Source organism: Sus scrofa, chromosome 12 (genome assembly GCF_000003025.6).
Source record: "Sus scrofa isolate TJ Tabasco breed Duroc chromosome 12, Sscrofa11.1, whole genome shotgun sequence".
Taxonomy (NCBI): Eukaryota; Metazoa; Chordata; class Mammalia; order Artiodactyla; family Suidae; genus Sus; species Sus scrofa.
In genome coordinates, this window is record NC_010454.4 from 18,320,730 (window position 1) to 18,335,508 (window position 14,779).

Sequence of the window (14,779 nt, forward strand, 5' to 3'; positions counted from 1 at the left end):
TTCCAATTCTGCAGAACTGGCGCTTGAGATTGTGCCTTTCTACAAGCTCCTAAGCAATGCCTGTCCTGCTGGTGGGAGGAGCACAGGCGGCATAGCTCAATCTCCCTGGACCCAGGTGCCCCTCTCCCCTCACCAGGCGTTCATCCTGCCCTCACCCCCTCCTCCCCACCCAACACACTGTCACATTTCACCGTGTTTCTGGACGGGAGCAGTAACATGGACAGCCTGAAGGTCACTTACGTTTGCTGTTAAAACACACGGTTTTTTCAATGTACCTGCTTTCCCAGTCACGTAGAAAATAGGAGTTGGGTTATCAATGGATCCAGAATCATGATGCAACCACTCCAAAAACTTTCTGTCCATAGCAGCCTCTGAAGTCAGCCATCAGGGCGAGCCATGGCTTGGTCTCAGCAGGCATCTCTAACACTGCTCTGTCCAGTCTCTTCTGGAATCCTTCTATATTCTGCCTGTCCCACCCCTTGGTGTTGACCAAACCTGCATGTGGTATCCCAGGTGTTAAACCATCACTGTTAAGCACCCACTGCCTGAGAGACAGGGGAAGAGGCTGGGGACTCGGCCCCACGTCACCTCAAACGTCTGCCCAGATAAACAAGACAGTCTCTCTATAAAACCTACCGTGGGAAGAGAGACCCCTGGGCACACAGCCCCACTCATGATGTGCCAGCACGCCGTTATCTCTGCAGATTTATACTGGATGATAAGGACTAAAAGGACCATTATCTGTTCTCAATGTGTGTCACTGTGCAAAGACAAGGTCCCTGAACAACAGTCTTCTCTACACTGCACTGCAAAGACGATCCTCTAAAAACAACCACCAAAGAACTCCAGGACTCTCCTGTGCTCCCTCACAAAATCAGCCTGGAAGCCTTAGATCCCTCGCCCTCGCCTGGAGAGGAAAGCACATACATACCCAGTTTGGGGACGGGCTGCGTGTCCCAGAACTGGTAGCTTCGCTTGCTAGCCTCCTCCATGGTTTTTGCAGGTCCCTGACCCACTGAAAAAAGTTCTATGGCCTTCTGTATTTCCTGGATCCTCTCTGCTGGCAAAGAGTTCATCTGAACAAAACAAAGTTGGGAGAGAAAAGGCCCGTTATATTAATAAGCACTTCTGATAAATTCAAGTCCAAGAGTTAAGGGGGTGTGGTTCCCCAGAGGTGACCTATCGTATGACAATTGGAAAGAGCATGGTTGATGATGAGCAATGATGGGTTGGTGCTTCCTAGAGGGTTTCTCTTCTTAGTCTATGATGTCTGATGGCAGAGTAAGACATGCTCGGCGTTAAATTTCAAACAACGCATCAGCGTAAATACATATATAGAAGGGGACTTCCCTGGTGGCTCTGTGGGTTAAAAATCAGGGGCCATCACTGCTGTGGGGTAGGTTCAAACCCTGGCCCCAGAACTTCCGCATGCTGTGGCGGAGGGGGGAAACAAAACAAAACCAAACCTTGGGAAGGTTTAAAAAAACCAACAATCCCATCTCTCAAATATAATCCCTGTCATCAACAGTCTTAAATTTTGGGAGTTCCTGTTATGGCTCAGAGGTAATGAACCCACTAGTATCCATGAGGACATAGGTTCGATCCCTGGCCTCGCTCATTGAGTTAAGGATCCGACGTTGCCGTGAGATATGGTGCAGGTCACAGACGCCACTTGGATCCAGCCCTGCTGTGGCTGTGGTATAGGCCCGCAACTACAGCTCCAATTTGACCCCTAGCCTAGGAACTTCCATATGCCCCACATGCGGCCCTAAAGAGCCAGGAACGAAAAATAAAAACCAGGCTTAAATTTGGAAAGTAGGGTGAGAAGAAGCAAATATAATTTCAGACTTTTGTGCATGCAAGTTCCAAACACACACACAATTTTTAAAAACTCAAACTGGATCATATAGTATTATCTTACAGACTGTTCTTCAAACACTGTCTTAGAGACCTTTCCACGCAGTTGCATGGACCTGCCCATTCCAATGACTGAGCCCTTGGTGCACAGACCACCACATATCTGGCCACCCCCTACCAACGGGCATCTTGGTGACCTTGGGCTTCAGTTTTACAGACAACGCTGTAATGAACTTCCTTCTACACCTAATTCTGCTCACTGAATACATATTTTTTCAGGATAAAGCCTAAGAAAGGAGGCTTGCTGGGTCAAAGGAGATACATATTTGAGATTATATATACTGTCAACTTGCTCTTTAAAAAGAGAATATTGGAAAATTCCCACTGTGGCACAGTGGGTTAAGAATCCGATTGCAGCTTCTCGGGTCAAGGCTGAGTTACAAGTTCAACCCCCAGCCTAGCACAGTGGGTCAAAGGATCTGGTGTTGCTACAGCTATGGCTTGGATTCAATCCCTGGCCTGGGACTTCCATGTGCCATAGGTACAACCTAAAAAAAAAAAAAGAGAGAGCAAGCGAGAACAAGAGAGAATGAATATATTGGAGTTCCTTGGTAGCTCAGTGGGTTAAGTGTCTGGCATTGTCACTGCTATGGCACGGGTTCAATCCCTGGCCTGGGAACTTTCACATCCCTTGTATGTGTACACATGTGTGCACGCTAAATAAATAATAAAATAAAAAGAGAATATCAGTTAATAACCCGATGAAGAGTGGATGGGAGTGTGTTTCCCTAGACTCTTATCATTAAATTCACCAAATCTTAACCTCTGCCAATCTAGGAGGAAAAAAACAGTGCTTTATTTTTTCTTTTTGGCCATGCCCCCAGCATGTGGCAGTTTCTGAGCAGGAATTAGACCCGCACCACGTGACCCGAGCCACAGCATCGACAACGCCGGATCCTTAACCAATTGAGCCGTAGAGGAACTCTTCCATTTTAAGTTTAACCATCCTTCCATATAAAAACCTTTACTTCTTCTTTGTGAATGGTCTACTCATTTCATCATTTCATTATTTTAAACCGATTGATTCATGTACTGGAAATGTTTGCCCAGTTTGTTGTCTGCCTTTCTGACTTTTACAAAAAGTCTGAAATGTGCCGCTTTTTCTTTTATGGCTTCTGGATCTTATGTCAGGCTTAAGATTATACAAATACCCATAACTTCTAATACTTTTCCTTCACTGCTTTTTTTTCCCTTTCGTTTACATTGCAAAGGAAAGGAATAACAGAAACCAACATATTTACATGGCTTATTCCTGGGAAGTAGGACTATGTGTGATTTTCATATTCTTCTTCTTGCTGTGTTTGGTTTTTTTTTTTCTTTTTTTGTCTTTTTGCCTTTTTCTAGGGCTGCTCCTATGGCATATGGAGGTTCCCAGGCTAGGGGTCTCACTGGAGCTGTAGCTGCTGGCCTACACCACAGCAACGCCACACCGGAGCTGCATCTGCGACCTATACCACAGCTCACGGCAACGCTGGAGCCTTAACCCACTGAGTAAGGCCAGGGATTGAACCCGCAACCTCATGGTTCCTGGTCAGATTCGTTAACCACTGAGCCACAACAGGAACTCCCCTCTTGCTGTGTTTTTTGCTAAATTATTATGAACTGTGATACTCTCATAAAAAGAAAAACAGAAGGGCTTTGTTGAGATTTTTTCATTTCAAAGTGAACCATTCTGCTAAAGCCTGAGCCCAAATCTGCCTGGAGTCATCCAAACACCCACCCCAGACAAACAAAGAAACAAACAAGAATCCCTAAGGCCAAAGGCCAGGCTTGGGCTGGAATTCCTGACTGGAAGACCTGGGTAAGCCACCTGTTCCCATCTTTAAAATGGGAAGACCCCCACCTACCTTGCAGAGAAGTTGAAGGTTGGATTAATTTAAATGAAATTCCCAGCAAGAACCTAGATAGCCAAAGTGGTGGTCAGTAATAGTGGTATTTTTTTCACAATGAATTTGATATTGAAAATAGTGAAAAATCACTTGCAGCTGTATCTTAATAAGGTAGGAGTTTCAAGTTGGAGCCTAACACCGGAGGCATAAAGCAAAGTGTGGATACAGTGATGAGACTGGAATTCTTGTGCAAACTTAGGCAATTCTAAAAGAGGAACTATGGAAGTTCCCACCATGGCTCAGTGGTAACAAACCTGACTAGTATCCATGAAGACATAGGTTTGATCCCTGGCCTCGCTCAGTGGGTTAAGGATCAGGCGTCGCCATGACCTATGGTGTTGGTCTCAGATGAGACTCAGATCCAGCACTGCTGTGGCTGTGCTGTAGGTCAGCAGTAGCATCTCCGATTTGACCCCTAGCCTGGGAACTTCCATATGCCGTGGGTGCAGCCCTAAACAGCAAAAATAAAAAATAAAAGAGGGAGTTCCCATCATGGCGCAGTGGTTAACGAATCCGATTAGGAACCATGAGGTTGCGGGTTCAATCCCTGGCCTTGCTCAGTGGGTTAACGATCCGGCGTTGCCATGAGCTGTGGTGTAGGTCGCAGACGTGGCTCGGATCCTGCATTGCTGTGGCTGTGGTGTAGGCTGGCAGCTACAGCTCCGATTTGACCCCTAGCCTGGGAACCTCCATATGCCACGGGAGCGGCCCAAGAAACGGCAAAAAGACAAAAAATAAATAAATAAATAAAAGAGCAACTACAGGTGTTTTAAGCTTCTTCCAGGGCCGACTTTGAAGAGGAGAGCACTTAAACTGATACAAAAGGTTTTCTTTTTTAATGTTGTTTTGTTTACAAAACAAAACAATCCTTATCCATACTTCTGGGTTGCACGTCTGTGTGTCTGTCTTAGATGGTGAGCTCTAGGCCAGTGGTTCTCAACTTCGGAACTTGGAAATGGGCTCTGTGGGAGCCCCAGTTCTCATTACAGTGACTATGGCATCAAGAGAATGCCTGTAACACATAAAGGTCAGCCTTAAAAGGAAGAGGCCATGGAGTTCCTGTCGTGGCTCAGTGGTTAACGAATCGGACTAGGAACCATGCGGTTGTGGTTCGATCCCTGGCCTCGCTCAGTGGGTTAAGGATCTGGTGTTGCCGTGAGCTGTGATGTAGATTGTAGACACAGCTGGGATCCCGCGTTGCTCTGGCGTAGGCCGGCAACTACAGTTCCCCTAGCCTATAAACCTCCATATGCCGCAGGTGCGGCCCTAGAAAAGACAAAAAGACCAAAAAAAGGGAAAGAGGCCTTTTTTTTCTCTCGCGTGGTGGGCTCTTAAGACAGAAAAGGCCGAGAACCACTGCTCTAGGTGACAGGGGCTGTCACAAGGGAACTGCTCGAGGGCACCTGGCACAGCACCACATGCAGTTACGCACCTGTAAATTCTGAGGGGGCACCAGGCTTGGGAGTCAGTATCTAACCTGCCATGTCTTTTACGGTAGGAGAGCAGTGTCATCATCTAGGCCTGGGGCAGCAGAGGGCAGCTGAGGGATCCAAGTCCTCCCCCTTGAAGTCGTACCAGTGAGATGGTCACTCTACACTGTTCCCACACGTCCACCCCAACAGTCTCGCATCGGGAAAAGCGGCCCTCGGTCACAAGAAAATAGAGCCTTCTTGTTACCTTCACAGGCTGATCCTGGGCCGAATCTGTCTCACTGCCTTTCTCTTTCTTCTTTTTTTGTTTCTTTTTCTTCTTTTTGGCTCCAGTGTCATTGGCTGGACTCAAACCACTGTAAGACAAAGTAAATACTGATGCGGGGGGGGGGGGGGGGTTGTTTTTCTTTTTTTTTTTTTTAAATCGTCTGTTTTGAGCTATGCTGACAAAGAGCTTTCTGTGTAGCCAGGCCTTCCTTACTCAAGCCTGTTGGCTTCAGGAGCCGACTAGAGAATCCAGGCCCCAGAAGGGGCATTTGGAAGACACCAGCAGCCACAGCTCTCCTCGCCATTCCCACCAGTGCCCAGGGAGGGAGCGATGTGCGAAGAATGTCCTGATTGTTTGAAAGGACCTTTTCTGTTCTTGCTTTTATTTCATGTTGTTTATTTTCTTTAGATTGCTGGGTTGTTGGCACCAAAAGGCAAATGATAATTGTGACAGGGCATTGATACCACCAACTCTTCCTAAGAGCCTGGAATTTAAAGGGATGACAGCTCAAAACGGTCTTTTGGAAACTCCTCCCCACTTCCACTCCCACTCACCCAATGCATTAGGTTTTACGAGTTGCCCCGACTGGACCCAAAGCACAAGGCAGTTTTGGAAAGGGAGGAAGGCATGAGGAAAAAAAGCAATTGAATGTTGCTGTGATCTGTGTTCAAGACAGCCAGTCACGAGAAATGCCTAAATCAAGCCTATAGGATTGAGGACAACTGTCAGCCGGCTCCGACTTAGGGATCAAAACCCACTATGAACCCTGGGAAAACAACAATGAACACAGAGCCATTCCCACTAAGAAGAGACTGACGTGAAACGTGTGTGCATGTGAACCACACTGACGGGGACTTCCTCAGGCCGCTCTCCCTCTGCATGACTCACCTGACAAAGGCAGCAAAACCAGTTTCTTAGCCACATTTAAGTTTCCTACAGGCTTTTATTATCTTTTCTGTATTGTCTCTCAACATCTCTATTCAGACACAAATCACATATTATATTGTGTTTTGGTAACATTTTTCATTCATTTGCTCCCAAATGTTTTCTCCCAGTTCTTGTTGATTTTAGGACCAACAGTTTTGATTCTGGGTTTCCTTCATTTTGTTGATGAATAGTAAGGCTCGCCTTGCAGCTTGCTTTCCTAATTACTGTCATGGCTGGTTTCTACCATGTCTAAGTTGATTTGGGCCTTGTCAAGCCTGGGAGTAGTGCTGGATTATCACTCTGCCATCCCCCCTGGAAATCTTCTATTAAAGTCGACATTAGGAGTCCAACCCAAGGGTACAGTGAACCCTAATCTTCAGGATCAGCTAAGTGCAGGGCATTGTTTTAGCTTGTAGGTCTAGATGACCAATTTTCCAAGGATTAAAACAGTATAAAATACATTTTACATACGATTATGGTAATACCACTTAAGCTTTATTTTATAATTCAGAAAGGCTTTCTGGCCTTAAAATGCCTTGGAGTTATTACAACTATTCCTTGTCATCTCGGAGCATGTGGTACAGTGTAGGGAGAAGCAATGTGTAACAATGAGCTGCCACTTCCTGTCACAGAAATGTCTTCAGATTTCTCCCTTCCTGGTCCTGGTTAGGAGCAGCACTTCACAACTTCTCTGCCTCATCCTAAACTTTACACAGCAGTGCAACTGACCGCTGTGAAAATGGCTTTCCATGAGCTCCCCCCGCACCTGAAAGCCTACAGTAACAGCAGCTTCTTAGTCCTGGAAGGTATCAAGCCCAGCATTCCCCTGGGCCCTTCACACTCCATTCCCATTCAGCTCATCCACGCTTATGTCCCCTGCTCGTGAAAACCTGTTCCTGGACCCACCTGGCCAGGCCTCTCATTGGGTACCTGATGCAGAAACGCTGAATCAGGGAGATCGAGTAAAGACTAGAGGTGACTTCAGTCCAAGCCTAAGGTCACAACGTCCAGACGCAAGTGTACTTCCTAGGCATCATATTAATGGGACACAGGAGGCACAACATGGAATGAAGACCGATAACATTCAGAGGGGGAATAAGGTGGACTCCTTAAAACCAGATGCTCAGCAAAACCCTCACAGCTGTGGTGAAGAACAGGAACCATAAAGCCATTTATAGACTGAAGGTCAAGTTTTCCTCTTATTATCTCAGTGTTGTTGTCATGCATGGGCCTGTCTGCAGCCTACGACAACTCTACGTGGTTTTCTTATTCCAGAGACATTCTCACTTTGGTCTCAGGATTGCATGCAGCATTATAAGGTTTAAAAGCTGGCTGATATCAGGAGACAAAGCAGGGTCCCACTGTTGATATAATTTATAAGTCCTTAGCTGGTAGAATGAATTATCTGGGCCCTCCCTGTATATGAATTACAAGAATTGTTTTTATGGAAAAAAGAATTCAAAAGGTCAAAGTGGGGAGTTCCCACTGTGGCATAGTGGGTTAAGAATTCAACTGCAGTGGCTTGGGTTGCTGCGAGGTAAGGGCTTGATCCCCAGCCCAGTGCAGTGGGTCAAATGATCCAGCATTGTAGCAGCTGTGGCTCAGATTCAATCCCTGGCCCAGGAAAAAAAGGTCAAAGTGAAAAGCTGCTGCTGCTGCTTATTAGCCAACTGGACACTTACTAAACACAATTTTGCCTACGGAAAATCCAAGAAATCACTTCCTCCAACTGTAGACATTTTTATAAGTAGGCAAAAATCATTAAGAAACTCCCTTTCTGCCTGTGCTATTGCTATTCAGTGGCGGCATTTCTGTGCAGCCATCTCTTCATGGATCCCACTTTTGTGGAAGGCCTTTGGGCTGAACTCATGTTCTGCTTTATGCATTATTAATACAAATGCCTGGCAAACTCCAAGACCCAAACTAAAACCAGAGAGCTAACTTCATTTTCCTTGGATTGGCTTGAGTTTGCACATGCAGCTACTGAGCAACAATCCTGTCTCAACTTGTACATCAAGAACACAGAGACGCCTGAAGAACAAAGGAAATTTTTTAAAAAGTTACTGTCACTGAGCCACATCCACAAGAACATTATGAGCTCCCCATGGTTTCACCGTCAACAACCTGAACAGGAAGACAACTGTCTCAGAGAAGAGACTCCCAAGGGTTAGTGCTTTAGGTGATTATAGTAATTTAAATGATCCATAAGAAATCAAGCTCACAGGCCTTGGGAGTAGGTCTTTAAGAAGCATCTTAGGAAGCCAATACCATTTCACAGAAGGATGGACTCAATTAGGACCGGGGAAGAACCAAACCAGAGGATGCCATGGAAGCCAGGCTAGACCTTCTCAAAAGAATCTGGCTTCAGATTTAAAGGGATTTGGAGTCCATACCCACCAGGTGGGTATCCTTGGGCATGCTGGGACTCTGAAAATTAAAGCAAAAATCTCTCAGAAAGCTTTCTAAACCTGCCGGTCACCTTAACATACTTCAAAGGGATTGGCCAGTACTTTGGAATACAGCGAATCGAAGTCTAACTTCGGTTCATTTGGTTCCAAAAGAATGTGCAGTGAAACTTGCCCCTTTTTTGGGGGTGGGGTGGGGGTCAGGAGTGCCTTCAATGGGAAGGGAGACAGGAGCTCACATAAATTTTTTGAAACGTACATTCTAAAGTAAAGCTGATCAACTCAAGTCATTAACGGCCAACCTATGAGATGAATGAGTAGAATGACAGACTCAGGACCAGGAAAGAAAAGCAATCCAGAAATGTCATCTTTAAATGAAGGCCAAAAGAGTCTAAGTTCAAACATATAAGAAATCCCATGGGTGCTCTGGTATAAAGTCATGGCTGGGGGAGGAGATGGAACAAACCTCAGCACTGCTTTCTAGAAATAGAATGCAGCACCAGGGGGTGTGTGGGGTGGGAGGGAAGGGCGAGCTGACAGAGCAGCAGCATGAGCTGTGAACTTCCAGACAACATGAGCAGTGCGGGCCCATGATGCAGGCTCCTCTAAGCCTAGCGATTTTTAAATCCACTCAAAGGTGCAGGGCGGAGGAACAGAAGGCTGTTGTGGTGGGAGCTAAACCACCAGAGCTGCAAGGAATCTCAGCACCATCTGGCTTAACTTGTTTACAGAAGAGAAATAAAGGCCCAAAGACGAGAAGCCCCCACATATCAACCAGTGCCCAGGGACAAGCCACCAACCTAACGACTTGGCCCATTCCTCCCCAAATACTGAAGCCTCACCCCGGTGAGCATTTATCCGAGGACCTTCAAAAGCCCTAAAACAAATCTGTGTGTATCAGAGGAGCGGATATTAAAGGCAACGAGGAGAATGAGTCACGTTTTACCCAGAAAGCCTCCTCTGACCATTGCAGCTCTCATTCTCATGCATGTCCATCTGTTTTCAGATTATGATCTCCCACACAACGCAATACTTTTATATATAATAATGTGTTGCTTCCTGACTTCCCAACGAGATAAAAAATTTCCTGAGCACAGGGACCACATCTCATACAGCTATTTCCCCCAGCACCCCTAGTTATGCTGAGCACACAGTTGAGAGTTTAAGAAATATGTGCTTGACTGATGCTTTCCAGGCATAATAGACTAAAACAAAACCCTGGAAAGAGAGAGTCCAAAAGAGGGCCAGCAAAACATCTTTAGCAATGTTTCCACAGGGCGGCTGTGTTAATATTCTACGAAAGCAGGGAAGATGCTGTGCTCTTTTGAACTACTGTTAAGAGATTTTAAATTCAAAGAAACTTACTAAATAAATCCTAGATGCTAACATCCTTTTGATGCCACTTGAAGATTTTGAGCAATCCTTCCGCCAATCAATTCACTCATGAAGTCTGATGAGTTGACCAGCAATCCTATTGGTACGGTACTCAAATGGCCCAAGGCCAGGTGAATGCAGTGGCACTTACAAGGGGGCCCAGGTGGAAACCACATGGCATGAATCAGTCCTAGCTGCGATCCTCTGCACTGCAGGATCACTTAATGCAATCCCCCAATCTTTGCAAACTCCCACCGGTCCCCCCCCCGCCGCCCCCCCCCCCCCCCGCCGCCCCCTGGCCACACCCACAGCATGTGGAAGTTCCCAAGCCAGGGATGGAACCCACGCCACAGCAGGGACCCGAGCTGCTGCAGTGACAATGCCAGATCCTTAACTCACTATGCCACAAAGGAACTCCTAAAAACACTTCAGTACTGCTATCAAGGTACCCAGGAGGCCTGTGGAAAAAAACAGCAGGCTGTGGGAAGAGACTACAAAAGACTGCTTTTATTGCCATCCTCTGCCATCCTTGGTATAGTCAGTCAGAGTTTTGAGGGTGAACAAGCCAATTCCTGTCATGGAGGAAAACTGGTTTTAGGCACAAAAGTTCTGATACACTAAGTAGTTTAAAGTGGGAGTGAGACAGAAATGTAAATTCTAAATAATCTAGATTGGCTTGGGGAGCTAGACTATAACGTGGCAACTCCAAGGTCAAATCAAAGGCTGTTCAGAGACCATTTTCAGTCCTTTTCTGAGCAGTGACGCAAGGCTGGCAGCAATTTCACACACTGGACTGAACTCTGAAAAGGGTAACAGCCTATCAAGGAGAGTTTAAAGGAGCCAGCCACCCCCATCAGCAACGGGCTCCCCAGGTCGGGAAAGTCCATGGGTAACTGAACGCTTCCCAAGACAGGACTCACACTGCCTGCCACATTCAGGAGGAAGTCAATGCAGTAAGGAGAAGTGAGCTAGCACAGAATGGATCCTCCAGGATGTTAGAGGGAGAGGTGGATGTGCAAATCCCGAGCCTCATTACAAGAGCTAAATCAGTCTTTATAAGTGAGGTCTACGGGAGATAATCCATGCAAAGGGCTTAGTACAGTGCCGAGCACACAGTCACGTTAGCAGCAGATAACATTTACTGATCACTTAACAGGGACCCCTTCTCATCGTCTTCAAAGTCAGTAGCAGTAGAAAAAATTCTCAAGTACTGATCCTCCTGAAGAATATTACTTTTGTTTTTGTTTTGGTGCCCTCAGCATGACGTTTTGCGTGCCTTAAATGCCACATCACAAGAGCACCATCCTTAAGGAACTGGAAGAGAGGCCTGCAGGGCAGAGATTTCAGAGAAAAGGTTAAAAGGGGAAGAGTTAAGGAAGCATCTTCCTAAAGTTACTCAATCTCTGGTCCCCAAACTTACGGACTCTGCAGGGGAAGGGTTAATGGCAGACTTAGTAAAGCTGGGAAATTTTAGAGCGAGCACATTAGTTAAACAATGTGAAAAATCAGCAAAACTGGTTTGCCATGAGCAGCAGTCTCCCTGAAATAGGCTCTCATTTACTTTTCATTTCTTCTGCTTTCCAGTCTCTTCTCTTTGAAGCAGCTCTTGATTAGTTTCTTTTTAATTGCCACTTAATTGGGAAATAAAATTAGAACACTTATTTGATATCAGTGATGAGATTTCTCTTTTCATTTCTGCTTTGGTCTAGTTTTGAAAAACCAAAAGCTGAAGGGAGAAATTAAGAAAAAGGAACTAAAAAGACTTCTTCCTTTTAAAAGCTAGATACAGCTATAAGCCATCAAATAAATGTGGAAAGAACCACTCTTGGAGAATGTGAAGAATAAAAGAGAAGCAAGTAGGAGAGCTTTATGGAATTCCTTCAAAAAGACCTTTTTTTTGGGTCTTTTGTCCTTTTAGGGCTGTACCCGCGGCTTACTGCAGTTCCCAGACTAGGGGAGCTGTTGCCGCTGGTCTACACCAGAGCTCACAGCAATGCTGGATACTTAACCCACCGAGTGAGGCCAGGGACTGAACCCACAACTTCATGGTCCCTAGTCAGGTTCATTTCCACTACGCCACGACAGCAACTCCAAAAAGACCTTTCTTTTCTCTAAGTTTCTTCATAAGGGATAAGAGCTCATGATTTGGAAGTAAGGAAAACTCAGAACCCATCCTCACCTGTCCCCATGGAGTAAGAGAGCAGAATAGGAAACACCCTTCATCAAAGCGTTCTTGACCCAGGGCTTCCTGGCATTCCAAAGGTATTGATGGCACTGCAAAATAAATTCCAAGAGACTCCTAGGAACAAAATAGTTTAAAAGTTCTTTCCTGGAGTTCCCTTCACGGTGGAGCAGAAATGAATCCAACTAGGAACCATGAGGTTGCAGGTTCGATCCCTAGCTTCGCTCAGTGGGTTAAGGATCTGGTGTTGCTGTGAGCTGTGGTTTAGGGTGCTGACAAGGTTCAGATTCTGTGTGGCTGTGGCTGGCAGCTGCAGTTCTGATTTGCCCCCTAGCCTGGGAACTTCTATATGCCATAGGTGTGGCCCTAAAAAGCAAAAAAAATAAAAGGCATATGAATCGATCATGACCTGCAGAGGGATGCAGCATAAAGATGACCTCGGCCTGCGTCTCCACTCAATTGCTCAGGGTAACGTATGCCAGGCAAGTAACTGGGGGGGGGGGGGAAACGCTACCCTCCTTTCTTTCCTCTGTTGAGTGGATTTTTAAAAAAACAGCAGATAGAAAAACTACCGACAGAGACACACACACAGCTATAGACTGCACATGTATGCATGTGCACATATGTGTGCTTATGTGTAAACATGAAGTTTATACTCACCAGATATTTAATTGTGGAAGAAACAGATAAAAATATAAATATCGGAGTTCCCATCGTGGCGCAGTGGTTAACGAACCCGACTAGGAACCATGAGGTTGCGGGTTCGATCCCTGCCCTTGTTCAGGGGGTTAACGATCCGGCGTTGCTGTGAGCCGTGGTGAGGTTGCAGATGCAGCTCGGATCCTGCGTTGCTGTGGCTCTGGTGTAGGCCGACAGCTACAGCTCCGATTGGACCCCTAGCCTGGGAACCTCCATATGCTGCGGGAGCGGCCTAAGAAATGGCAAAAAGACAAAAAAAAAATAAAATAAAATAAAAAGAAAAAAACCATAAATATCAAGAACTAAACTTATATATGGAGTTCCCCTGTGGTGGAGTGGGTTATGGATCCAGCAGCTCAGGTCACTGCTGTGGCTAGGATTTGATTCCTGGCCCGGAACTTCTACAAGCCAAGGGGGAGGCAAAACAAAAAACAAACAAACCCCCAAACTTTTACTTAAAGAAGAATGTCAGAAACTAGCACAACTGTACTTCCTATTACCCCAGTGGACAAATGAAGCTCACTCAATTACTGCAGAGCACTGAGCTCACCCTGAAAGGCCCGAGAGAACTGGGGATGGTTTAAACTATCATTACCTTTTATTGCATATTGTCTTTTAGAATTGTTAGCATCAAAAGGAGATATGCCCCTTCAATTCTGATATCACTTTTGAAAACATTTTATTTTAGTTTTAGGGCTGCACCTGTGGCATATGGAAGTCCCCAGGCTAGAGGCCCAATTAGAGCTGCACTGCTGGCCGACACCACAGCCACAGCAATGCTAGATCTGAGCCAAGTCTGCAACTTCTACCACAGCTTGTGGCAACACCGGATCCTTAACTTACTGAACAAGGCCAGGGATAGAACTCAAATCCTCATGGATACTAGCCAGGTTTGTAATCTGCTGAGCCACGAGGGGAATTTCCGAAACATTTTAAATAATATTAAGTAAAGACAAGAAATTTTTCAAGAAGCAAAAAACAAAAAACAAAAAACCAGTGGAAAACTTCCACAACAAATTGAAGGATCCTTGACTTCTGTGGGCATTTCACAAAAACTACAGTAAGACTTCAGTGAGATTTATTTGGGGAAGGAAGGTAAGAAAAATCTGACATCCTTCCTCTCTGTGAGGAGAAATGAAGCTCCACCAACACTGGGTTACAAACTTTAACGTCTGTCATTCATTCATCCAGCAAATACCCATTAACACCCGTTAATTGCCAGGTATCTCAAAGACAGGTTCCCTGTTCTGAGACATCTCACAGTCAGGCGAGACGGGGACTGGACATATATGTTACTTAACTATTGTTCTGATAAAAGACCAAAAAAAACCCAGTATGTGATAAGGGAGGAGGGGCAAGCTGGGGGAAGGAAGACAGGGAAGCTGTGAAGAAAGAAGAGAAGAAAGAGGGAAGGCTGCTCCAGATGTTATCTCATTCAATCTCTACAATTGGAGGTTAAGTTAACTTTCCTGAGGTCACAGGACTATTACATGTCATAATGAGGCTTTGAACTCAGGTTTGAATGATTCCAAAGTCCATGCTTCCCCCATCATACCACACAGCTTCTTCCTAAAACCATTTCCTCTGACACTGGAAAAATGATGCCTCCAACCCAGATTCTAAGTGCCAGAACTAGATTCTGCCCTCCAGACTGGGTCCTCTGTTTTTCATCTGCCATCTCCAAAATC

General features: G+C 45.6%; 1 protein-coding gene across 2 annotated transcripts in view; it reads right to left on the reverse strand.

Annotated features, from left to right (window-relative positions):
* The window catches only part of NMT1 (N-myristoyltransferase 1), a 34,070-nt gene that overhangs the window by 17,359 nt on the left and 1,932 nt on the right, over positions 1–14,779 (reverse strand). Inside the window, exons 2-4 of one of the 2 annotated variants that reach the window (XR_002337086.1) lie at positions 12,390–12,484; positions 5,484–5,592; positions 932–1,076 (exon numbers count right to left, since the gene is read on the reverse strand). Coding sequence is in view for 1 of the 2 variants with exons in the window: in XM_021066846.1 (XP_020922505.1) it covers positions 932–1,076; positions 5,484–5,592 (254 nt within the window). In the remaining variant the exon portion in view is untranslated. The remainder of the gene's footprint in view (positions 1–931; positions 1,077–5,483; positions 5,593–12,389; positions 12,485–14,779) is intronic. The other variant, XM_021066846.1, reaches the window with a different exon arrangement.